We start from the raw sequence: 27,513 nt of genomic DNA, 5'->3' as shown, positions 1-27,513 counted from the left end.
GCCAATTCTTTCATCTGCACTTGCCCTAAACGAAACCTGGGCTCTGAGAGATACCTTGCAGTTTTGGGGGCTGTAACAAAGTGATGGCTCTGTTCCAATTAACAGGTTAACAATTTAATCATGCATAACTAAGTCACCATCTACTCTTCCCACCCCCACCCAATGGAGACCAACGACCCCCTCACCCCCGCTCTGGCGGAGACCATTGACCCCCTCACCCCTACTCTGACGGAGACCATCGACCCCCTCACCCTGACTCTGGCGGAGACCATCGACCCCCTCACCCTGACTCTGGCGGAGACCATCGACCCCCTCACCCCCACTCTGGCAGAGACCATCGACCCCTCACCCCCACTCTGGCGGAGACCGTCGACCCCCTCACCCCCGCTCTGGCGGAGACCGTCGACCCCCTCACCCCCGCTCTGGCGGAGACTCTCACATGGACAGCAGCTGCAGCACAGTGTAGTATTCAGTCAGTAACATCCCTTAATTGCATTTTTCAGATAATTGCAGTCTGTCCAATTGCTATAAGTGGGAAATTACATATCAAATAATCAGAAAACTATGCTCGCACACAACCTGCATGCATGTGCACTGGAACCTGGAACCAGACATTTTTCACCTGTGAAAAAGGACTATAATGAACCAGTGCTCCCTCTCTACTCAGACCCGAACGAGGTTTGAATTCCAGATACAGGTAGCAATTGAGACTCACTACCCCAACATGTCAATCATCTGAGATGTTTTGAACTTAATGAGATGGCTTGTTCCTCGGATTTATACCAAATAGCTTGAATGACCTGGTAGACAGGCCCACATCCACATGCAGATCATATATACACCAAGGACTTGTAGACCTATGCACTTATCTGCTGTGACCCATGATGTGAATTTTAGCCAGAGTGCAATAAACGACCTCTACCTCATGGGAAACTGATTCTAACCCTGTGTGTGTTCTCTGGCCAAGAGTAAAGAATCAAAAAATCTCTAAAGAAAGGGGAATACCTATAAGAAAGTTTAAGTTGCTTTTCTTTCTCTCTCTTCTGAAAAAGGGGGAAAAAGGGGAGAGAGAGAGAAAAAGGAGAGTGAGGGGGAAAAGAGGATTCAGAAAGTGGATGAGAGAGAGAAAGGAGAGAGAGACAGACAGAGTGCAAGAGAGAAAAATGGAAGAAGAGAGAAATTGCAAGAGACAGAAAAAGGGGAACAGGAGAGGGAGAGAGAGAGCATGAGGTGAAATATAGGAGAGGTAAGCGGAGAGAGAGTGCAAGAGAGAGAAAATAGGGAAGAAAAGGGTAGAGAGAGAACAAGCATGATAAAGAAAAAAATGAGGAAGAAAGCCTTTAATAATGAGAGATCGAGAGGAGCAGCGGGGACATTAACAGTGAGAGAGAGAGAGGAGCAGGGGGGACATTAACAGTGAGAGAGCGAGAGGAGCAGGGGGGACATTAACAGTGAGAGAGTGAGAGGAGCAGCGGGGCCATTAACAGTGAGAGAGTGAGAGGAGCAGCGGGACCATTAACAGTGAGACAGTATGAGAGAAGCAGTGGGGTGTTTAACAGTGAGAGAGCGAGAGGAGCAGCGGGGCCATTAACAATGAGAGAACGAGAGGAGCAGCGGGACCATTAACAGTGAGAGAGCGAGAGGAGCAGTGGGGCCATTAACAGTGAGAGAGCGAGAGGAGCAGCGGGGCCATTAACAGTGAGAGAGCGAGAGGAGCAGCGGGGCCATTAACAGTGAGAGTGAGAGGACATTAAAGAGAGCAGAGCGTGGCTGATTGGTGAGTAGGATTGGTGAGTATTTCTAGTCTTAAAGTAAAAGGAAAGTCTTTAGTTTGTGCTTAAGTCTCTGGTCTTTTTTTTCTTTTGTTCTCTTTTACTTAAAAACAGCTTAAGATAGATACTGGCGTGTAAAAAAATTACATTCGAGTGAAAAGAACAGGGAAACTGGAGTAATTAAGTAATTAAATAAAATACAATAGCGATGGCAGCAGGCGTGATGTGTTGCTGCTGGACTCCAAGGTGATCCAGAGCAAAGATATCTGTAGTAAATGTTTGCAACTCAAGGAACTTCAGATCTGAGTTGAGGAGCTGGAGTCTGAGCTGCAGATATTGCGCCACATCAGGGAGGGGGAAAGTTACCCGCTTTGCTCCAGGGGGTGGAGACGCCCCCTCAGATTAGCTCATTCAAATTTGGTCTGTGATCGGGAGGGTGTGACTGCAAGTGAAGCAGGTATGGGGGTAGTGTCCGAGGAACCTCGGCCCCTGCAATCGTCCAACAGTTACAAGATTCTTACAAGCTGTGTGGACGAGAGAGGGGACTGCAGGGATGAGCGAACTGACCACAGCACCATGGTACAGGGAGTCATTCAAGTGGGGGGAGGAAATGGGAACATAGTAGTGGTAGGGGACAGTATAATTGGGGGGATAGATACTGTTCTCTGCAGAGTCGAGAAGGCTGTGTTGCCTGACCAGTGCCAGGGTTAAGGACATCTCCTCAGGGCTGGAGAGGAACTTGGAGTGGGAGGGGAGGGATCCAGTTGTCATCATCCGTGTTGGTACCAAAGACATTGTTAGGACTAGAAAGGAGGTTCTGCTGAAAGAATTTGAACAGTTAGGAGCTAAGTTAAAAAGCAGAACCTCCGAGGTAAAAATCTGGGGTTACTACCTGAGCCACGGGCAAACTGGCATAGGGTAAATAAAGTCAAGGTGTTAAATGCTCAAAAATTGTTGGGGAGGAATGGGTTTCAGTTAATGGGGCACTGGCACCAGTACTGGGGTAGAAGGGAGCTGTTCTGGTGGGACGGGCTTCACTTGAACCGTGCTGGGACCAGAGTCCTAGCGAATTGAACAACTACGGCTGTAGAGAGGGCTTTAAACTAAATAGACGGTGGGGGCTGGGGGGGTGGGAGGGTTCTGGAGAGGGGGTATGTAGGCTAACAAAGCAAAAGGATATGGCAACATTGCAGGGCAGCTATTTAGGTATTGATACCCAGAGAGTGTGGCAGGAAGGGACAGAGTGTACAAACATTTTAAAAAAGCAGCAAATAAAGTTAAGGGGGGGGGGTGGGAATGGTAAAAAGACAAAATTAATGGTTCTTAAATGCACGTAGTATTCAGAACAAAATAAATGAATTACTGGCACAAATTGAGGTTAATGGGTATGATGTTACAGCCATTACGGAGACGGATAATAGATCGGAGCCTGTGCCATATGCACTCTGACTAGTTCCACATGTGATACTGAAGAGGCATACCAAAATGCTGAATTAATTTTGTGGGCCTTGGAAGAGCAGGAGAGAGCCAGGGCCCCAAAATCATGGTAACTTCTTTGTCATTTGAGCTACTCTGCTGGTTGGTCACTCAAGTCAAATCCAACCTCAATATCACTGTGGAAATACAGGTTTCATGGTGGAAAGTGGATATGTTTCCTTTCTGTATCTTGGGCAAACATGGCAGCTGCTTCACACAAAGTCTGAACAGATAAATTCAAGGCCATGTGGCTGAAGGGGTAAACCAAATGAATATCTTTGAGTGTCATGAGCTGTCTTCAAGGGGTTACAGTGGAGAACAGGACATCAGCTATCAGTCAGGAAGGATGTGCTACGAGATCACCGATAACCTAACAATTAACCATGACCTGAAGTAACACCAACAACATAATCCAATCAGGGTCAACAAGTCTTTTCTAAATGGTGCAGTTATCGCAAAAAGAGCCAAGTTGAAGGCCCACTATCCTTGCACCAGAGCAAGGGAGTGGGACCCTCACCCATCTTAGCCTCAAGCTGGGGGCCCCATCCCAAATTTCTGGGATGGAGTAATTTGCATGGCAGAGGCAGTGCACCAAATGGGCCATTCTGAACCACCAGCTAGAATGGAAGAGACATTCCATCTTTCGATTGGAAGGAGACCTGGTGGGGCCCCAAAGAAAATATTCTGTCAATCCTCTGTTCGTCATAGAGAAATGGGCCCTTTTGGCAAAGTTACTTGAAGCTATGAGTTTTGCTGAAGGCTATTCCCCTGCATTGCGCAGCAACTCACTTGACACAGGAGCAGGCAGATAATCCACGCACATTCCCTACTCTGTTGAAATTTAAAGGATCACAGCAAATGAGATGGAATCTTGGCTGAACCAGGGTGCGCCACCAAACTCTTGCCCTGAGCCCAGGTTTTCTACCCTTTCCAGCTCCAGGAATTTTGGCCCTTTGACCAGGGGCTTCCCACTGAGAGTTTGAGATTTCTGAACCTCGCATGTATAGTTTTAGTACCCATGAATTTCTGATACAAATTGTCCTTACAAATTCTAAGGACAATAAGTTACATAAATACTGCAGTACAAGGATTATAGCATGATGTGTTTCATTTATAAATAGCTCATGAATCATCTAACCTTGAAATCCATCTTGATTAATGTCTCCAATATTGCTGACGGTGTGACCAAACATGGAGCCCAGTGAGCCATTTAACACCAGGTTGGGTTTGTCTGAGAACTTCCCCGCCACATTCATGTAAATATACACAGCCCCGCTGATCTCCTTCTTGTGGTCAAAGTAATGGGGAGCCCCGGCAATTATGTCTTGCCAGCTGTTTGGAAAAACAAAACAAATCACTGTTAAAAAGCTGTCTACAGAGTAATAAAACTATCACGTACAAATCTTATAGTCTAGCCTAGTACGAACAGAGTACAGTATGGTCTATTTATTTGGTATGAACAAAGAAATGCAAACTACAAATGAGATTTAAATCCTCAGTATTTCACAAGAGGAGTATTTTACATGTTTATTTTTACTACACAAATTGCTTGTGCTTAATGAAGAATTTCACCACCCAAACAATTTGGTTGGTAATTGAATGTCCATTGTGAGCCATATAAATCAGACAGATCCCTTCCCTTTGTTGTGTTAACCGATCTCAGCTGAGAAGTTAGTAGAGGAAGGCAGTGGGTCTCATGTCCCTGGACAGAGGAAGAAAAACTAATTAGCTAGGGCTCCCATTACTAATCGTTATGTAGTAATTCTTGCTGCAATGTGCGTATGTGTCTGTGCATGTGGAGCGCATATACGCGCGTGCACACATGGAATGCGTGCGTGGAGCGCGTGTACATGTGTGAGCGCCTGCGTGCATGCAAGTCCATATGTGAGTGTGCGTGCGCTTGAGCACGGGGGGGAGGGGGGGGTGCATGGGGCTGAGTGTGCATGGGAGAGGTAAGCAGCACGTTTATCTGTGGGCCAAATCCCATAGTGAAATCATTGGTGACCACATTATCAGGGTCAAACCTGCAGAAGTATACATCTGTAAGATTCAGGGCCTTCAAGAAACAAAGAAATTACATTTATATAGCATCTATTATGGCCCGAAGACATCTTAAATCACTTCAGAAGCAGTGAAATGCTTTTTAAGTATAATCATGGTTATAATGTAGGGCTGTGGGACAGTCAATTAACACACAATTAATTTTTTGTGTTTTCCAGTTTTGCTTGTGATTGTTTTTGGTTTGATTACAGCAGCATTTGAGGATTCTGCTTTTCTCCGTTTACACCTCAAGACCTATCTTTTGTTCCTTTACTTCACAGAATCACAGAATTGTTATGGTGCCGAAGGAGGCCATTTGGCCCATTGTGCCTGCACCAGCACTCTGAATGAGCATGATTACTCAGTGTCATTTTCCTGTCTTTTCCCCATAATCCTGCACATTATTTAAATAGAAACAATCATCTAATGCCCTCTTGACTGCCTCGGTTGAACCTGCCTCTACCACACTTCCAGCATTCCAGACTCAATCCTTTCATGAGTAGGAACAGTTTCTCCCTATCTATCTCACCCAGCCCCCTCATGATTTTGAACACCTATCAAGTCTCCTTAGCCTTCTCCTCTCCAAGGAGAACAGTCCCAGCTTCTCCAATCTATCTTCTTAACTGAAGTTTCTCATCCCTGGGACCATTTTTGTAAACCTCTTCTGCACTCTCTCCAATGTGTTCACATCCTTCCTAATGTGGCACCCAGAAATGTACACAATACTCCAGCTGATGTCTAACTAGTGCCCTATGCAAGTTCAGCATAACCTCTAAGATTAAAGCAAAATACTGCAGATGCTGTAAATCTGAACTAAAAACAGAAAATGGTGGCATCAGGGAGGCAACATACCATCCTGGAGTCACGTCTACAGCCACAGAAATGCCTGTTTGTTCCCCTTACTAATGAATCCCCTATCACTATTGCTCTTCCTTTCTTATTCCTCCCCTCCTGTATGCTGAGCCGCTCGTGATGCCACAAAGTTGGGTCTGACTGCACTCATCTGAGGAATCAACACCCTCACCAGTATCCAAAATGGGAAACCGGTTAGTGAGCAGGACCCCAGGGGCCGCCTGTCCCATTACCATCTGCTTTTGCCTTGAGCTAGCATCCCTTGCACCATGTAGGACTGGACTTTAATCTTCAAGGTGGTTAACGGGAATCCGGATATTTCCTGGCTCAGTGCACCCACCTCAAGTGTAAGCGCCATAAGACGGGATTTTCGCTTCATGGGGACGGGTGCTATCAGGAGCCTAGCCAGCTGTCCCCAGAAAGATTTCAGAGACAGCCACAAGGGTTTCCAAGTGCCAAGGCGGGCTGGTTAAAAGGCCGGCCTCAAAGAACTGGGACGAAGTCCCAAAGCAAATAAAAACAGTATGGCCCTCCAGCCTTCAACCCCCACACACTCCCCATACCCAATCAATGTCATCTCATGCCCCCCACCCAACCCCCATGGTCCCTCATACCCTCCATGCCAAGCTATGCTGCTCCACCCACCCCCCATACTCTCTATCCCAAGGTATGGCACTTCCATGCCCATTCACATACATACATATACATATATACACACATATTTGTAGATAGATATATAGATATATATATATATTTTTAATACAGCCCAATAAAAGTGTTGATTATCTAGACCATTTAAAGTTTTAATTGAAGAAACTGCAAACACTTGAAACCTCTATCTGGTGCAAATGAACACTATGAAATTGACAGAACATATCAGAAAGCCAGAAATGTCACTCAAGCAATGTTTTTCCTGGGGCTCAGGTGTTTTAGTACTCTAATGGATGCATGCGCTGTCAGCCATGAATGATAAAGCTTAGGTGAGAGCCAGGAATCCATTAGGAATCTGAAACAAGCTGTACCCAATGGAAAACATTGCTTGGGTGACAGCTTCTGCTCATTGACCTATTCTATCAATTTCACAAAGTTTACTTACACAAGGTAAAGATGTTTCAAGTACTTGGATTTTCTGCTATTGATGATTTAAAGGGTCTTGATGATTGACAGTTTATTGGGATGTAATCAAACCATTTTTATAAAGAAATCACTGTAGTTTTAAAGGTTTTTTCACATCCTATTGTCACTATAAGGTTCATTGGTTCTGTGCAGGGTGTATGATGGGTGAATGGGCATGGAAGTGCCATAGCTTGACATGAAGGCCATGGTGGATGGGTGTGAGGGCATAGTTTCCCATCAAGGATATGAGGGGCCATAGCTTGGCATGGGCAAGGCCTTTTGAACTTAGCTTTCAAAAGGTACCCTCACCCAGACTATGGTTTACGACGCCACTGAGGTGCTATGAGCCACAAGTCCTTTAAAAGCTGGCCTGACTCGATGAAAGTTGTGAAGGACTAGGACATGCCTAGCCCTGCAATGGAGCCGGCCAGGTCAGGCCTGCAGAGTGTGAGCTTGTGACCCCATCCAACCCCCACCCTTAACCCCCACTGGTGAAAATCCAAAACCCCTGGAATGGGGCCGGGAATCCCAGAATCGGGACACAGCCGCCATTTTCACACCTCCATAGAGTCTCCCTGACTCCATGAAAATCCAGCCCATAATCTCTATGCCTTCTGTTCTATCACAGACCTTTCCCTTTTGTTCCCACCCACCACCACCCTCCACACCACCCCCCCACCCCCACAACCACTTCTACACTTGCTTAAAAACTGTTACATCTCTAACTTTTCACAGTTCAGATGAAAGGTCATTGACCACAAACGTTAATTTCTCTCTCCACAATTGCCGCCAAAGCTGCTTTCCAGAATTTTCTGTTCTTACTGCAGATTTCCAACAGCATTTTGCTTTTGTATTAGCACTTTGCAAGGTCCCACAAATGATAATGATAGAATAGAAGAAAACTGGACATGGAAACGAATAAATAACATTGTGAAGAACTGTCAAGCCTTTCTAAAGGGTAAGATCGTTAACAGAACCATCGAATGTTATGCACCACCTGATACTGTGATAGGAAGAAATCCAGATCACATTACATTCCACTTTCTGAGAATGCACCCTCTACTCGCTTGCAGGCAAGAAAGCAAAGTTACAAGTGTCTCATGCTCTGCGGTTTAACTGTACAATGTAAGCTCTTCAATAAAATGTTTTTTTTGTTGTGTTGGGAGTCTGCCTGTAAAAGTAAATTATCAAGTTGTAAGAAGAGCAAACCACTTAAAAGAGAAATGTGCAACAAGCAAAATATAAATCAAATGTGACTGAACAGGTTTATGAGACTGGTGCAGACACAATAAACAGACAGTAAAGTACAAAGACAGGAGAGTTGATGAACCTTAACAGTGACTTGGTCTGCACTGCTATATTGCACTGAATGTCAGCAGAAACTACCTCTTTGAGGTTATGGAGAATGGTTTACTGGACCTGATGAAAGTGCTACCTATTAATCGCTGTTCCTGCATTAGGTCTTGAGATGGGTGCAATGTTTTGGCTCCTTCCTACAGTCATACAAGAAATTTGCCTCAGTGGAAATCTACTGGATGTCAGATAGGTGCCACGAACGCTCGAGTACACTGAACTTGTAATAAAACAACCACTTGCATTTTCCATCCGCTGGGTTATTTGTACGGCCCTGGGTGGACTCCAGGCAGAATAATAGGCCACCCTAGATTGACTCGACATCTTGGTACATTGGCAGTGGGCAATGGGGACACACTGGCAAACGTGCATGGTGGACTACCGAGCACAGCAGCAGAAATCAGAACAATTTGAAATACGTGGGAAGGCCTCTTTAAATAAAAGTACTACTTGTGCTTGCCACATGTTCTTCAGTCGACCATACCCCCTTCCCAGGGACCACCCTTTTCCCCGCAGCCCACCATAGGCAGTCCGGTCCAGAGGGGTCAAGAGACAGATTTTTGCTCCGGAAATTATCAAGCACCTGAATGCTGCGATGTCCAATGAGCAAAAAAATCCAGGAAAATAAAAGAAATCAGGAATGTCCCTTCCCACCTCAATGGTAACGCTGAGATTGCGCCTACTGCAGTTAGAGACATAGCGGTGCCTACTGAGGAAGAAAATGCTGAGGTAGCATAATTTGGTGAAGGTATAAACAATGGTCCTCCACCCCTTTTTCATTTCCCCTATTTGTGGGGAAACGCTGCTTTTTTCAGGCACAGCAAAGAGGAAAATCTCTCATGTAATGTTATTAAAAGGAATGATGGAAAAAACACTGCCTTCCTTATTTAGCTCTAATATCAACAGGCTCTTCTGCAAATGCTCACATGTACACAGGACATTCAAATCATTATGAATTTCGGAATCTCCTATTTGTTGTTCCACATTACTTCACTGCTACATAAGACTGAGGCAACACTCAGATCGGGAGGTACCAGCACTCCAAATATGTTCAAACATCATCTTCAAGTTATAAAAAAAAAACAGTTGTGTTGCTCAGCACACTAACTCCTGCAGTCTTCAGCTGAATTGAGCGATAAATCTAACTAAAGACAAGTGCAACCAGAGAACCATGCCTGTATGTTAGGCTGCTGTGTATTTATCAGTATGTTGAACACTAACAGATCTTCCCTCTCTTCACTGCCACGCTTAAAATGGGGACAAAACTAGTTCTCGCATTAAATTTGCTGTTCAAAATTAATATTTAATTAGGATTAACCATAGTGCAACTGAAATGATAAAAATCACTAGAGCACCAGCCTCTCAATTTCAAACTCTAGATCAGAAATCAGTTGCACACACATCATTTGGTAGCTATTTTGAAGACTCTGCAGTTACAAGATTTCCCCTTTCTTCCTTGTTTTCCAAGTTAGGACAGCAGTCACTTTAGTGGTTTTGTTTCTTCCTAATCCCACTTTTCCCCAGACTGAAACTTCACAGAGGAGAAAACATCATAGCCCAGATTCTCCGGTCCCCACTGATGGGACCATAAATTCCTATCAAAAGTCTATTGACGTTTGGCTGCATCTCCAAATTTTCCATCCAACCCGTGACATTTCCTGCTATGAGCGGGACTGGAAAACCCTGGCCCATGTTGCAGACTGCCCTTCTGGTGAAGCGGCCCATTCCCAATCCAGCTGAGCTGCCTACCCCCACCTCCAGCACCACAGCAGATCCATATAGCTCACTCCTCTGCTCCAACAGTCTGAAAATTATTCTGCTGGGCCTTCCTAGAAGTTATTTTCTCATGTCACATGCGCTAATCTGTTTCAATGGCATCTTGATAGCTTTGACTATGGGGGAAATCAAAGCTCCTTCGTTAACATGGATTGTCCTCCATTGTGTGCCAATCGCCAGCTGTCACATAGTGAAAAGCTATGGGCCTGAATTTTTAGGGTTGGTGGGGAACACTTCCCCGCCAACTCCTACGGCCCCGGTGTCATATTATGTTCTAATGACTGTGGATTGGCATAAGGCGGGACTTCCACCCCTCACTTAGGAGGAAGTCCCACCTTGGGGAGCTGCCAGCCAATCAGATTGGCCGGCAGCTCTCCAGTCCCTCCAGAAACAGTGCTGCAGGGGCTGGAAGTCATACTGAGCCAAAGGCCAAGGGACCGGAGAAAAAGGTGAGTGTTGGAGTACCCGGGCAGGATGTGTAAGGAAGGCCGGGGTGGGGGAGTCCAGAGGCTACTGGGGCATAAGGGGATGGAGCCCCCAGTCAGAAGGGGGCTCTGATGGAGGCACTGACCCCGGACCTGCCCAAGATTGAACTCTTTTCACTTCTGTCTTTCCCCACCTGAGCTATTGTCCAGCCGCCAACCTAAAAATTGAGACTTGGCATGAAATAGCCCTTAAGTGGCCACTAAGGGGCCTCAACCGGGGCATGGGTAGACTTCCCCTCCGAGGCCCTGCCTGCCCCAGTGTAAAATAGCTTTAAGGTCAGGGTGGGAATCCTGGCCATGCAATTTCACACCCATCTCAGACCTGCCTGGCCAGGGTGGGGGGAGGGGGTTAAAATTCTGGCCGTGGTAATAAGCCCGTCTGTTTGCTACAGCAGGAAGAGTCTGCAGAAGGCATCAGGAACATCCAGATGAAGACTGAAGAACGTATCATCTCTCTCTCTCCCTGCTATTCTCAAATTCTGACCCTATCTCTGTACATTTTGGAATACATCACAGAGATGAGAATTTTAATCAAAAGGAATTTCAAATGTCATAGCATCCACTTTGGAAAAAGACAAATTACAGTTTAAAAAGAAAACAACTAGCTTACACTGACCACAACACCCCCAGAATTTCAAGACCATCAAAGGAACGTCAGAACATCTACTTTCTTGTGGCCTTTAAGTCTTATCGGTTCCACCTCCTCCACCCTATAACTAGTTCTGTTTTGTGTGTGCATGTGTGTTTTATTCCTTTGTCCAAGTAAACTTTAATAATAAAGCTAACTCCTTGTTAACTCAAGAGATCTGGCTGGCTTATTTCTTTACATACCTTTACACAGGGACAAGTACATACTGAATGGAAAATTGCAACTTGTTAAAAGTACAAACTCTTCTGAACCAATACATTAGAAATGGTACAGAGGAGGTTTTTAACCAGGATGTTGCCAGGGATGAGGGACTTCAGTTAATGAGAAGTCTGAAATGTTAGGACTGTTCTCTTTGGAAGCTCCAGAATTTCCTCCTTAAACCTCTCCATCTCTCTCCCCTCCTTTAAGACACTCTTTAAACCATAACTGTTTGACCAAACATTTGGTCATCTGCCCTAACATCTCCTTATGTGACTTGGTATTGGATTTTGTTTTATAATGCTGCTGTGTAGCACCATGGGATGTTTTACTTTGTTGAAGGTGCTATATAAATACAAGTTGTTACTGTTGGAACAGAGAATGTTAATGGGTGACCTAATGGACGGTATGTGGTTTTGATAAGATAGACAGAGACAAACTAATCCCTCTGGCGAGTGGGTCAATAATGTGATTTAAAATCATTGGCAAAAGATTGAGAAGGGAGATGAGGAGAAATTGTTTTCACTCAGAGTTGTTGAGATCTGGAATACACTAACTGATAAGATGGTGGAAGCTGATTCCATATATAATCTTCAAAAGGAGTTAGATAGCTACCTGAGGAAGAACTTAAGAGGGTTACAGACAAAAAGCAGGAGTGTGGGACCAAGCATCACTGCTCTTTCAAAGAGACACAAGACACAATGGGCTGAATGCCCTCCTTCTGAGCTGGAAGGTTTAATGATTATATGATTCCAACCAACCTCAGGGGTGGAAAGGGGAGGAATTTATTCACTCCTCCAGACTTGGTCATAACACTAATAAAAGCCATTTTTAAACAATATCTTCTTATATCTAACTATAATAAAGGAGCAGCTGCTCCCATTTGTAGGTCACCAAATTCGAAAATCTCAGAGGTCTCGTTTAGTTTCAACTCTCTGACGGAATGTCAAACAATCCTTGAGGAAATGGGTCAGGAAAGGCCAGCACCACAAGAGATTCACTTAGTGTTATTCCCAGTGATTAACTGGTTTGGGCCTCTTCCTGCCTACTTCAGTGACACACATTCCCCAAGAAGGAAGAGCAACCATTCTGCAGTATTCAGATGACCATGACAGAGAAGTTCATTCCCTCATACAGCAGGTTTGAAAGCTCTACATTACCTACCTATTATTGTCAAGATCAGCAACAACCACTGAACTCCCAAAGTATGATCCTGTTTGACTTCCCATTATAGTGTGCGTTATACTTAGGTCATCTGTGCTGCTGATTCCAAGAAGAAACACTGCCCCTGTGTGATTGTGGCGGGGGCCACCTGCCACATAGCTGAACTGCTCCTCATGTGTGATCCTCTTTCCAGAAGTGAGTGCGTATCCTACGAGGAAAGGAAAAGCTCAAGGTTAGCACTGAGAACATTGAGTAGGCTTTACATGGCTAAGGCACTGAACAGCTAAACCACACAGACCAGAAAGATAGCAGGTTCAAGGCCCAATCTGGGTTAACTGAATTCAGCTGGAGCTCGACAACTAGCCTCAGTGTAGCTGGGTGAAGAAGGGCTACATTAGCAGCCAGGGCATTTGACCCCCATTGCTCTTCACTTATCCGTGTTGAAGCGCATGTGTGTATGGACATTAGGTGAGCTTGACTGTGATAGTCCTGTAGTTGAATAGCCTACCAATGCTCATTGACTAGGGCCCATACATGAAGTACAGCTACTTTGCCAAAATAGAGGGCACTCATTAAGGAGGCAACACTTTCAGCAGAGTGTATAAAGCGAATAAATTATCTAGAAAATGGAACAGGAAACTATACAGAACAAATTTTGAAGAATGGGAGAGAAAGGTCAGAGTGAGAGACTGCGATGAATTTTGAATTCAACCAAGTGGGTATGTAAGGAAGAGGGGAACATTTACACAATCTATTTGGAAGTTAGCAAGTGAAGGAGGGGAATGTTCGGATAATCATTGATCCTAAAATAAGTTGTGATAAAATAGGAAGACGTTGGCAATGTTCAGAAATGAGAAACATATTACCTATCACACAGACACACAATTTTTTCTTGTAATCAACCCCTAAGTGTGAGTGACATGTTAGGTATGTAGTTTTAGTCGAATAACAGTCAGGAAATGAAAAAGAAACCCTAGCTATAAAATAATTTCTTGGAGGTAATTTTAGCAACGTAGATGCGGAGGCGCCATCGGTGATCAGAGGAAGTGGTGAAGCAATCATTCTTGATTGTTGAGAAAGAAATTCAAGCATCATGTACAAGGGCAGCTCCTGGCTCTTTGCCTTGAACTATAGCAGTGGAAATAGCCTTTTTCTGTAAGTAACATCATACTTTGAGAACTGTCGTTTCCGTTCGAAGTCATATCCCTGTACAGTTTGGTTTTCTGTGCTGTCCTGCAGGACATTTTTCTATCTGAGGTGCAGGTTGCTTTGCACAGAAATTAAAAATAAAATCTGAGTCCTTTGATAAGTTTACAAAGGAAATGGACTGCTCGGTGAGGTACTGACCCAGATGCTTCAAACTGATGCCCAATCTCGCCTGAGTATGTCCAAGACAGTTGAATTCTTTTATCCATCTGTCTATGTCAGGGAAAAAGATGCCAAAGTAGCCATGGTCCCTTTTCCTGATCACTCCAGTGAACCTTGCTGGAAAGGGCACGCATGTGGCTGTTGGTTGATGGCAGAATAGGCCTGCATGTTTCATTCACCCTGCCCCAGTTGAATTGCAAGCTAAGGCATGAAGAAAAGTCAACATATTTAATGAGAAAGGCTGTAGCTGCCTGTTGTACAATACCTCAGTATAAGTCAGTGTATCCAGCAGAAGAGGGATAAAATGGAGTAAGACTTGTTGAAACTATGCTGTACCTATGTAGCTGTGAGCCTTTTCTAAATCTTGAAGCAGGTAAGGGCCATCATCCAATATATTGAGCTCCACAAATGTGATGTTCTTTTGTGCGACTTGGACGGTTCCTAAAAAGAAAACAAAAATGGATCAGTCAAAAGCTGGGCCCATATTCAGATGGTATTTTCTTGTGACAATGCACTGAAAATATGGAATCAACTACCGAGGAAACTAAAATCATATACAGTGTGATTATCGTAAATGCTGTAACATGAACCATTTTAGTTCCAACTGTAGCACCTCAGGGTAATATTCATCTTGAATTGTATTTATGTCTTCTTTGGTTTGGATGGCTTTAATACTAACTTCATATCTGTCTACACAAAAAAGATACCATTGATAACTTAGAAAGTCAAACAGGAGAAGTGGAGCTCTGCTTGTCTGGAGGCATTATGGCTTGGTATCCTGCCCTGTTGTCCCATGAAAGAGTGTGACAAGTGTTAACTTGGCTCAGTGGTAGCACTCATTTGAGTCTAAAGGTTGTGGGTTCGAGCATCATTCTAGGACTTGTGTGCATAGCCTAAGCTATCACTACAATGTAGGAGGGAGCCTTGTTGGAGGCTTTGTCTTCAAGGGAGATGTAAAATAGACTCCGTCTGCCTGTTCAGAGCGATGCAAAAGATCCCGGAACTCCTATTTTTAGAAAAACAGGTAATTTTCTAGCCGTCATGGCCAACATTCATCCCTCAGCCAACACCATCCATCCTGGCAGCAGGTCACCTACTTCCCCACCTGGTCTAAGGTGCACAGCGGAAAATAAGAGATGGAAAGGGTAAAGTTTTCTGAAATAAAAGGCCCATCATTTTAGAAAAATATGTTTGTATTGACCTCACAAAATAAAACATAAAATGGAACCACAGGATAGATACAACTGCCAGCTGGAACTGACTTCAGGTGAAAAAGGGTGTTTGCGCACTATGCTGAATTGGATGAAGTACACGCAGAATGGTTTAGAGCAGCACTGGAGGGACTGATGAACTGTGGTGTTCATGACAATTTCACAGTACCATTGCTATGGTTTTAGCCAGCATGCCGCTGTGCCTTGCCAACATTTGCATGTAAACACAGGAGGCGGGATTTTCCAGTCCCTCCATGCCCAAAGTCAATGGATCTTTTCCTGGTCTATCAAATTTTCCATCCCACCTGCAACGCTCCCCACAACAGGCGGAACCGGAAAATCCTGGCCAAGCTGGCTGTATACAGAATTGGATAATCTGTTGGTTTTAGTGAAACAATACATAAAATGGACAGATGATTGGTATCAAATGGAATAGCAGTATTTTAAATAAATGGATGCAAAGTCTCTGGCACAGATAAGAAACCCTTCCAGAGGGTCGACAAAACTCAAATCCAACAAGGGTGTCATGTTACGTCTAGTTGCACAGGAAAATACTCCAGTAGAGATTGGAACAACTAAAGGTCGCACAGTTTGTTGACAGGAATATAAACAAAAAGAGGGAACTGGATAAAATTCCATCCTCATCCTCTTCCAAAATAAGAGGAGCTGGATAAATGGAGGGAATATACCCAAGGAAGGTAGGGGGAGACAGTGGTGTAGTGGTAATGTCATTGGGCTAGTAAGGCTCAGGATAGTGTTCAGGGGAGACAGGTTCAAATCCCACCATGGCAGTTGGTAGAATTTGAATTCAATTAATAAATCTGGAATTAAAGGCTAGTCTCAGTTATGGTGACCATGAAATTGTTGTAGAAAAACTAATCTGGTTCACTAATGTTCTCAAGGAAGGAAATCTGCTGTTCTTACCTGGTCTGGCCTACATGTGACACCAGACCCACAGCAATGTGGCTGCCTCTGAAATGGCCTAGCAAGCTACTCAGTTAAAGGGCAATTAGGAATGGGCATTAAATGGTGGCCTTGCCAACAACACCCACATCCCATAAAAGAATCAAAATTAAAACCTGCATTTCTGTAGGACTTGCTGAGGACCAGTTATTTTCCAATCTTAATCATCCCTTTGGGGTAGGCAAGAGGGGCAATCACCAGAAGCCCCAGATTGTGTGTTTCATTTATGTCATTTAAGACAATTTCACCCAGGGGCCTGTATGGGATAGCCAATATGGTTCCTCCCCAAGCCAGCAAAATAGTAAGAAAAGCCAGAAGCAGCCCAAGAAGGGTAAATGGTTTCCCTCTTTATTATAAATAAAACCTCTCTTTACAGGGCTAAGGGCAGCAACAGGGCTCTTACACTGCATTCCCACCCAGGCTGAAATGGTTAGTTATTCACCTCAACCAGCCATCACTCTCATGTCATTTTAAAGCTTAACGTGAATGAAAGCTGCAGAGATTTTTTTCTCATGTCGAACCTTGCCAGTTCCAGCCACCCGGTGCCCCATAATATGCGTAGTGATTGGGGTGTGTGAATCCTGCAGCCATGCCCTGCTGACACATAAGCAGTCCCCGGTGGTCGTCCCCTATGTTTTCACAGAACTGCACTGGAGAAGTGTCCCAGTCATCATCTGGATTGATGGCGATGTTGTCACTTATGACAAAACAGCGACCCACCAAAATTCTCTTCTCATCCTGTTGGGTCAGTTGTCTCTTCTCATAGCGGTGTGCACATACCTGCCGGGGAAATAAATGGGCCACATTTAAACAGATGTCTTCGCAGGGAAAAGTCTCCCCCACCTCTTGCAATATAATTTTCCTGTTTGCTTTTGAAGTAAGAAACTTGTCTAAATGCCGTAGCTCAGTTGATAGCACCCTTGCTTCATAAGTCACAAAGTTCTGGGTTCGAGTCCTACTCCAGGACTTGAGCACAAAAGTCAAAGCAGGCATTCCAGTGCAGTACTGAGGGTGTGCTGCACGGTTGGAGGTGCCATCTTTTGGCTGAGACATTAAACCAAGGCCCTATCTGCCTGCTCTAATGGATATAGAGAATGGCACTATTTCAGCAAAGAGCAGGGGAGTTATCCCTGGTGTCTTGGTTGATATTTATCCCTCGAATTATCACAAAAGCAGATCTGTTATTCTCACATTGCTCCTTGTGGGAGTTTTGCTGTGTTTTTTACACTACAGCTCTGACTATACTTCAAAAGTACTCCATTGGCTGACTGAGTCTGGCGGTAGTGAAAAACTATATATAAATGCATGTTGAAGGAAATTCTTGTAGCTTTACCTCATCTAATGGCCACTTCCAGAATAGAAAATATTGTTTCCATCCTATGTGCATGTGAAGTTAGCAGTGGCCCATTTTGGAAATAATAGTGAATTAGCTGAACAATCCTCTCCCCCCACAGGAGTAACAGAGAATGACTGTATCTTCCACATTTTTTGAAGGCTAGGCTTTCAAACAGGCAACTCAAGTCAGGTCATCGGACCAACAATCTACATAATACACGGGAGCATTACTTGTGACTTGAATTTCTGTTCCGATCAAGATGAAGAACAGCCTGGCTGGGATATGAACAGTTTATAGGCATCCAGTACCAGTGTCAAGCATGCCCAGGAAAGGGATGAGCAAACTGCAGGGTGAAGGTCCTTCTAACCTGACCCAGCAGAGTATATCAGTGGTGAGATCTGTTGCATTTCCAACACTAACCCTCCTACAGCCTCTGTCAAACTGCCTACCACTTTCAGTAATAATAAGTGCTCACCTAAGACTCATTTCATATCATGGTCATATGGACTGAGAAGTGCATGAAGATTGCCATAACAAGTAAGGACTCTTGCAGTCAACACTGCAAGGTGACTTCATCCCATCATTCTTGGATGGATTTAAAATCAGCTCCTAAGAAGTTGAGAAAATGGCTACCCTTCGACACACTGCCTGGTCTATCCCATTGATTCTGTTAACTTATACCAGTCTAACCTGGCCAACTTTATTCCTTGCTCATTAACCTGCATAAATATGCAAACTACCCTCATTACAAATATGCTGGCTGCTATTGCCCAAAATGGAACATTGTCCTCAGTAATATCTCCCTGTGTCATTTGCCATTGCTGGCCAAGACTGGGTAACAGACATGCCCCCAGAAACCTTGTTGTGCCCACAATATACCAAGTTGCTTCCTTATTTCTTAACAGGTGGTGTCCAACCTCAGCTCAGCAACTCCCCATGATGGTAAAACCAGAATCTGGGACACAACACAGGGAAGGGTTGTGTCTTAAATCAACAGCTCATCATTCAGCCTCAAGCACATTTATGCTCCAAGCAGACTAACGTTTGCAAAAAGCAATTCAAATTGGCCTTACCAGCACCTTCCCACCAGGCCCTTGGCTTGCTACTGTGACTCCAAGCCACTGGTCTTCCTTACTTTCAGTTTGTGGATCAGCTGTGGAAACAATTAGGTGATAAAAATGAGATAATAGTTCATGAAGTGGAAAAGGAGGTCATTCAGCCACCACTGCAAGATACACTTTGGGTGCCCAGGTAAGTTCATGCACAAATGACAAGCCTCAACTAGCCCACAAGTATTCAACATAAATATAGAGCATTTATGTTGAATAAATTACTACAAATTTTGGAGAAAACCATGAAATAGGATCCAGCACTGATTCCAAGACTAGAAACCATGATCTACAAATGGCCCTTGGAGATCAGTTGCTCCACCCACCACTGCTATTTAGAAGATTCCACAAATCAAATCCCGGCTTGCATCTGCCCCATCCATTTACAATTTCCCATCAAGAATAGCCTGAAATTGAAGGGCGTTTTATTTTGGCCCACGTATGCTGGTTCAATACTTTCTTCTTACAATCCGAGATGTAACTGGGTTCGTTTTGGATGCCTGACAAATTATTGCGAAAGGGATTAGTCTAGATATATACTTCCCTCGGGTCTTTTAACTCACTTTTCACTACCACAGCAATGCTAGGATTCTTAAAAAAATGTATTTTTTAAAAATGGAATCTTAATGCAGCATCGTCTCCCATGCCTGGTTGATAAAACTGATCATGTTGATTTTTCAATGGCTAAGTAGAACTTCTTTTTAATGCAGTGAGTGGTAATGACCTAGAACTACTGCCCACAAGGGTATGGAGGCTGAAACAGTCAGTGATTTGAAAAGGAAATTGGTTAGGAACTGGTAGGAAAAAGTGATCTTGGCTTACTTGGCTTCTCAAACATGGCACGTTTACAGTCATGGCGGGATAGTGTTACAGGGCAGTAGAATAAGGCTCCTGTGCGGTTTGCCAATTGATCCTTGAGACCTGCTGCCTGAGGAGCTCCAACCAGCAACCTGGGGATAATAAGGGAGATGAAAAATGCAGAGATGAGCATTTGACTATCGTGTTATTATAATGAAATAATAGCTTGGGCTTATCAACTACACAGGACACAAGGCATCAATCACTCATAAGGGATTGGAAAAACACACTGCGGATTCATTTATTAAGATTAATAACATTGCAAACAATTATACATAGAAATGTGGCTTGAAGGCATCAGAGCTGTGTATGTGCTCTGCTCAAAGCAAAAGTGAAAATAAGACTGGATCACATGACACATTTCCCTTCTAGTGATGTCATGCTAAAAACCTCTCAAAGGCATATTACAACATTGTCTACTGCAGAAAACACCACAAGGACAGCTGCGAAAGACAAGACCTGCCTACCCAGTTCTGAACCGGACAATACAAGCTGTCCAGCTAACAATTCTGATATTTGAAACTGGATCACAAATGTTGATCAACAAACAAAGAAGAAAGTCCCAAAGCGCTTTACAGGCAACAAATTATTTTTTTAAGAGGTGCAGCCACAGTTATAATGTAGAAAATATGAAAGCCATTGTGCACAACAAGGTCCCACAAACAGAAATTAAATAGCCAAAAACCTTTCCCCCCCGCCACCCCATGTATACAAAAATGGTGCTGGTTAAGAACTAAATGTTCAGCAAGCCACCAGGAGAACTCCCCTGCTCTTCTTTAAATAGGGCCATGAAATTTTTTTACAGCCACTTGAGAGGATAGATGGAGTCTCAGTTTAACATTTCATCCGAAAGGCGGCATCTCCGACAGTGCAGCAGTCCAGTGTCAGCCTAGATAATGGGCTCAGATCTCAGGACTGAGGTTTGAATCCATAACCTTCTGAATCAGGCATGAGTGTGCGACCATTGAGCCAAAGTTGACACATTTTCTTAAACAAAAATTGCTCTGCGTACGTACATTGAAACACTTTGTCCATCCTGGTCATGGAAGCTTACACTTTCTTCTCTATACACCAATGCTCAGAATCCTCTATCTCTAGATTGAGAGAGTTAGTTTGTGGTATTATCCTATTAAATCTTGGCCACTGCCTTTCCATCTGCACGAGATAGCAGCTTTACTAAGCACACCCAACTGTGTTAACCTCACTCCAAAAGCTATTGTTAGTCTAAGACAGTTGAGAAGCAAATACTGTATACAGTATTACACATGCTGTGATCTAGATCCTCTAAGCAGTTGCCAGAAGGTACATGGTGGTATTAAGCATTCACTCTCCCTCTGTACAGCTTCCTTTTAAATCAAGTTCCCTTCCAACAATGACAGCAATCAGGAGCGATGACTGCAACCTATATTTACATTTATATGACAGAACAAACACAATATTGTTAATTAATTTTGCACACAGCCTGAAGGTATAACTCAAAGAACAAAAATTATACCTGATAGTACATCTAAGTGTCTTCCCTAGGACTATATTTATTGGAAGATGTTCACCTTTTTAAAGATCCTGTTCCATGAGATAAAAGCAGAATAATTTCCAAGTACATACTAATTTGAATGTTGCTTATTCTTGCCATTTTTGAGTTTCTAAGTCACTAGCTGGAGTTTATTGCCCAGAAATTCCCAATGACAATGTCCCATTAGAGTAATTAAAATGCATTATATTTCTTCTACCAAACATACGTGCAAGTACAAAGCCATTCAATACCAAAGCAGCATGGAGCACCCTGACATTGGAAATTGCTAACATGTATTACAACACACTACACTAGGCCAACATTAACACTAGAAATTGTGGCAAGTACCCAAGGTTAGCCATTGACAAAGAGCACTGTGCTCATAATGAAAATTCTGAAGTGGGAACAATTTTCTTAGGCACAGAGTCACTTCTTTCTGATTTATGGGCGAAGGGGTGGTGGGGGCGGAGGTGCAGGAGAGGTGACGAATTAAAAAAGGCAACAAGCAACTGATGCATTATCAAATTGCCCAAGACAGTCTGTATTCCCCACCCTCCCCCTCCCCAAAAATAAGTCAGGAAATAAGCCATCACTGAAAATTGCCTGGAAATGCATGAAAATAGAAACTATTTTTAAAAGTTATGTTAGATTAGAGAATGTACACTGGGACTGCAAAAGTGCTATGAGTCCTGTAAGCAAGGCTCTTGTAGAATGTAGCATTTAACAGACTTGGCTTTCATGTACAAATGATATTGGCAATGACTATGTGTGAACAATCTGTGCCCCAACAATGTCAGGATTCAGATTTGCAACAGTGATTCTTCATAGGGTGAGCCTTCAGTTCCTTCATAGAGCCAACATTGCGTGATAGGACGAATGTTTCCAGCTTCTGTGCTGTAAAAGTTTCTTGTTCCAGTTGAGCTCTGTCTATGCACACATGGGGTTGGGGTGGGTGTGAGAAAGCAATAAGAGTGAAAATGTGTGTCCAGTAAAATAAAAAGGGAAAATCAATGCGCTTTACCACCATGCACCTCCTAGTAACTGCTTAGAGGATCAGAATGGGGGAGGTGGTGGCATAGTGGTATTGTCACTGGACTGGTAGTAATCCAGAGACCCGGGGTAATGCTCTGGGGACCCGGGTTCAAATCCACAGCAGTTGGTGGAATTTTAATTCAATAAAAATCTGTAATTAAAAGTCTAATGATGACCATGAAACAGTTGTTGATTGTTGTAAAAACTCACTAATGCCCCTTAGAGAAGGAAATCTGCCGTCCTCACCTGGTCCGGCCACAGCAATGTGGTTGATTCTTAAATGGTCCAGCAAGTCATTCAGTTGTCTCCAACCACTAAAATGTCAATAAAAAGGAATGAAACCAGAATGACCACCCAGCATCAACCAAGGCACCAGAAATGACAATGGTAAACACAACCCTGTCAACCCTGCAAAGTTCTCCTTACTAATATCTGGGGGCTAGTGCCAAAATTGGGAGAGCTGTCTAACAGACCAGTCAAGCGGAATCATACTTTAATGTCCCAGACACCGCCAACACCAGCAGCACAGTGGTATTGTCAGTGGACTAACAATCCAGAGACCCAGGGTAATGCTCTAGGCACACGGGTATACAGTTAGGAGGGAGTTGCCCTGGGAATCCTCAACATCAACTCCGGACTCCATGAAGTTTCATGGCATCAGATCAAACATGGACAAAGAAACCTCCTGTTGATTACCCCACCTCAGCTGATGAATCAGTACTCCTCCATGTTGATCACAACTTGGAGGGTCCACTCAGGGTGGCAAGGGTGCAGAATGTACTCTGAGTGGGGGACTTCAATATCCATCACCAAGAGTGGCTCAATAGCACACCCACAGACCCAGTCTATCAGGCCGAGTCCCAAATGACAGCTGCTAGACTGGGTCTGCGGCAGGTGGTGAGGGAATCAACAAGAGGGAAAAACATACTTGACCTCATCCTCACCAACTTGCCTGCCACAGACGCGTCTGTCCATGACAGTATGGGTAGAAGCGGCCACCACACAATCATTGTGGAGACGAAGCTCAGTTTTCACGTTGAGGATACACACCATTGATTTATGTGGCACTACCACCATGCTAAATGGGATAGATTTCAAACAAATCTAGCAACTCAAGACTGGGCATCCATGAAGCGCTGTGGGCCATCAGCAGCATCAGAATTGTACTCAACCACAATCTGTAACCTCATGGCTGGCATATCCCCCACTCTTCATTGAACCAGTGTTGATCCCCTGGCTTGGTGATAATGGTAGAGTGCAGGAGGACATGCCAGAAGCAGCACCAGGAATACCTAAAAATGAGGCGCCAACCTGCACTTAGCTCTGTCTATCACATGCGTGCCAAACAGCATAAGCAGCAAGTGATAGACAGAGCTAAGCGACTCCACAGCCAACAGGTCAGATCTAAGCTCTGCAGTCCTGCCATGTCCAGTTGTGAATGGTGATGGACAATTAAACAACTTACTGGAGGAGGCGGCTCCACAAATATCTCCATCCTCAATGATGGAGGAGCCCAGCACATCAGTGCAAAAGACAAGACTAAAGCATTTGCAACAATCTTCAGCCAGAAGTGCCGAGTTGACAATCCATCTTGGCCTCCTTCGGGGGTCCCCAGCATCACAGATGCCAGTCTTCAGTCAATTCTATTCACACCACGTGAAATCAAGAAACAGCACAAGGCACTGAATACTGCAAGGGCTATAGGCCCTGACAATATTCCGGCAATAGTAATGAACACTTGTGCTCCAGAACTTGTCGCGCCCCTAGCCAAGCTGTTCCAGTACAGCTACAACACTGGCATCTACCTGGCAATGTTGAAAATTGCTCAGATATGTCCTGTACACAAAGAGGAGCCAAATCCAACCCAGCCAATTAATGTCCCATCAGTCTAGCTCCATCATCATTAAAGCGATGGAAGGAGTCACCAACAGTCCTATCAAGCAGCACTTGTTCAGCAATAACCTGCTCACTGACATTCAATTTGGGTTCCGCCAGAGTCACTCAGCTCCTGACCTCATTACAGCCTTAATTCAAACATATACAAAAGAGCTGGACTCCAGAGATATGGTGAGAGTGACTGCCCTTCACATCAAGGCAAAATGTGGCTGAGTGTTGCATCAAGGAGCTCCAGCAAACCTAGAATCCATGGGAATCAGGGGGAAAAATCTCTGCTGATTGGAGTCATACCTTGCAGAAAAGAAGATGGTTGTGGTCATTGGAGGTTAATCATCTCAGTTCCATGACATCACTGCAGGAGTTCCTCAGCGTAGTGTCCTAGCCCCAAACATTTTCAGCTGCTTCAATGACCTTTCTTCCATCATAAGGTCAGAAGTGGGAATGTCCGCTGATGATTGCACAATGTTCAGCACCATTCGTGGCTCCCCAGATACTTTAGTAGTCCAAATGCAGAAAGACCTGGACAATATCCAGGCTTAAGCTGACAAGTGGCAAATAACATTCATGCCAGACAAGTGCCGGGCAATGACCATTTCCAACAAGAGAGAATCTACATTACCATTGCTGAATCCCCCACTATTAACATCCTGTGGGTTACCATTGACCAGAAACTGAACTGGACTAGCCATATAAATACTGTGGCTACAACAACAGGTCAGCGGCCTGGAACCCTACTGTGAGAACTCACCTCCTAGCTCCCAAATCCTGTCCACCATCTACAAGGCACAAGTCAGGAGTGTGATGGAATACTCCCCACTCGCCTAGATGAGTGCAGCTCCAACAACATTCAAGAAGCTTGACACCATCCAGGACAAAGCAGCCTATATGATTGGCACACCATCCACAAACATTCACTCCCTCCACCACCGACGAACTGTGGCAGCAGTGTAAACAATCTAGAAGATGCACTGCAGAAACTCACCAAGGCGCCTCTGGCAGCGCCTCCAAACACTTAGCTGCTACAATCTAGAAAGACAAGGGCAGCAGATACATGGGAAAGCACCACCTGGAAGCTCCCCTCCAAGCCACGCACCATCCTGACTTGGAAATATATCACCATTAGTTCAAAATGCTGGAACTCCCTCCCGAGCAGCACTGTGGGTATACCTTCACCACATGGACTTCAGCGATTCAAGAAGGCTGTTCACCACCACCTTCTCAAGAGCAATTAGGGATGGGCAATAAATGCTGGCCTAGCTAGCCAAGCCTGCATTCCATAAACGAGCAACAAAAAAAAAATCACGTGTAATATTACAAACATTTACCGGAGACGCTGAGACATTTCCACATGACAAAAAATAGTGATTTGCAGTGAATTATAGATTTTAGCTAACGGCCCTTCCCTACCTTAGTTTACAAATAATAACATAAAGGCAAATCTCCTCATTTTTGCAGCCCTTTGCTTACATGGGGAAATGTTGTTTTAAATAAAAGTTAATTGCATAAATTTGCACTGGGTGATAAAGCTTTAAAATGCAAACCTACAGGACTCTTTGCTGTGGATACTGTTAACACACCAGAATTTCTATTTGCCCACAAAGGAGCAATCACATCTGTAAAATTGATGCTCAACTTTGTGTCTGTGATTGTCACTTGTTTGCAGAGGGAGAAGGGAAGAGGAGGTTCACACTACATTTGAGCTTCAAAGTATTAAAGTAGCATCTGCAGAAGATTATTTGTTTTACCCATTTCCTTTAAATAATTAACTATCCATTTTGCTCAAACAGTAAACATTATTCCTAAAACAGAACAAACCATTGTTTAAAAAAAACTGAATAATATATAGACATTTGATCTTCAGAACCCCCCGATTAATCTGTCAGATAGTGGTTTTTAACAGTCACCTCAGGGCATCCTCGCCAATCCCAGCATCTTTACAGTGACACATGGACAAGGGGATTAAACTGCGCAGTCTGCAGGCCTAATATCTCCTGGTTTCCCAGTCCCTACTATCCACTGTCGTCTGCACAGTCCTCTTGCCCTGGCCTTTCTACTTGGCTTCTCAACATCAAATCACTGTATGAAAAACATTTTAGGATGTTTCTTAAGGAACGTGATAGGCTGCAATACAAGGTTAAAAAACAGGCTAAATTTGGAGATGAGCCACACGTACTACAATTGTGTTTTTTTTATTCGTTCGTGGGATGTGGACATCACTGGCTATGCCAGCATTTATTTCCCATCCCTGAATGCCCTTGCTCAGAGGGCATTTTAAGGATCAACCACATTACTATGGGTCTGGAGTCACATGTAGGCCAGACCAGGTAAGGACAGCAGTTTTCCTTCCCTAAAGGACATTAGTGAACCAGATGGGTTTTTACAACAGTTGAAAATTACGATAACCATGAAACCAGACTTTTAATTCCAGATTTTTATTGAATTCCAATTTTACCATCTGCCGTGGTGGGTCCCCAGAGCTTTACCCTGGGTCACTGGAATACCAGTCCAGAGACAATACCACTCTGTCACTGCCCCCCGCCCCAATAGCATTACACATCTAGACAGCAGAACTCCATGCAAAAGCTCCCATTATTCAACAGTGAGTAGTTAAGTGAGGGGTTCTTCAAAGTATATTTGATATCAAGGCTGTAATTGTAATATTCACTTGCCGTGGCATCATTTTACAAAGTGAACAGTTTTCTAACAAAAAACTGTGGATACCAGACTTGTTATAAAACTCTTCAATGCAGCTTTAGATTTAACAGAAATGCTCTCACACATGTAGCTCACACTATTGATTAATTCATTCTGCACACTTCATAGTTTACATTGGTTTTATAATTGAAGAGTAGTAACTGTAGACTAGAGTATATTTATGGCACCCGTGTGGTCTCCTAACCGCGGTGAGACATTATATTTCTACACAAGGGAAATCAACAGCTGGTTTACTCCTCATTCCAGCTTTTATTAAACACACACCATGAAATATTCATTACGTTTAAATGAAAGCACATTCCCTAAAGAAACAAGACGGCTTTGATTCGGAGATTATTTTTGCAGCCGTGCTCTTATGGCCAATGACCGTATTGCAGCATTTTTGCAGAAGTTTAATAGACACAAGACAAGAAGTACAGCTCTTCATTATACTTTTTTTTAAAAAAGCTGACAAAGCAGCGTCTCCAATTTCAATGCTACGGGGCCAGCATTACAACAACAACTGATACCAAGTCACTGTAGGACTTTGGGTTATTATTATTTTTACTCATCTTTGTACTGAATCTTGCTTGGTATGGTTCCATGGGAACGAGAAAGCCTCCAGCACACGTGTGTCACCAATCATCACTCA

General features: G+C 43.9%; 1 protein-coding gene across 1 annotated transcript in view; it reads right to left on the bottom strand.

Annotated features, from left to right (window-relative positions):
- Positions 1 to 27,513, bottom strand: part of itga3b (integrin, alpha 3b) — a 160,908-nt gene that overhangs the window by 67,352 nt on the left and 66,043 nt on the right. Inside the window, exons 2-7 of the mRNA XM_078529632.1 lie at positions 19,691 to 19,818; positions 18,833 to 18,912; positions 16,945 to 17,203; positions 14,586 to 14,690; positions 12,882 to 13,089; positions 4,387 to 4,580 (exon numbers count right to left, since the gene is read on the bottom strand). Coding sequence (XP_078385758.1) covers positions 4,387 to 4,580; positions 12,882 to 13,089; positions 14,586 to 14,690; positions 16,945 to 17,203; positions 18,833 to 18,912; positions 19,691 to 19,818 — 974 coding nt within the window. The remainder of the gene's footprint in view (positions 1 to 4,386; positions 4,581 to 12,881; positions 13,090 to 14,585; positions 14,691 to 16,944; positions 17,204 to 18,832; positions 18,913 to 19,690; positions 19,819 to 27,513) is intronic.

The sequence above is a fragment of the Cetorhinus maximus genome, chromosome 25 (genome assembly GCF_964194155.1).
Source record: "Cetorhinus maximus chromosome 25, sCetMax3.hap1.1, whole genome shotgun sequence".
In the NCBI taxonomy this organism is placed as follows: Eukaryota; Metazoa; Chordata; class Chondrichthyes; order Lamniformes; family Cetorhinidae; genus Cetorhinus; species Cetorhinus maximus.
The sequence above is the reverse complement of the archived record's forward strand: the minus strand, read 5'-3'. Positions and strand labels throughout refer to the sequence as shown.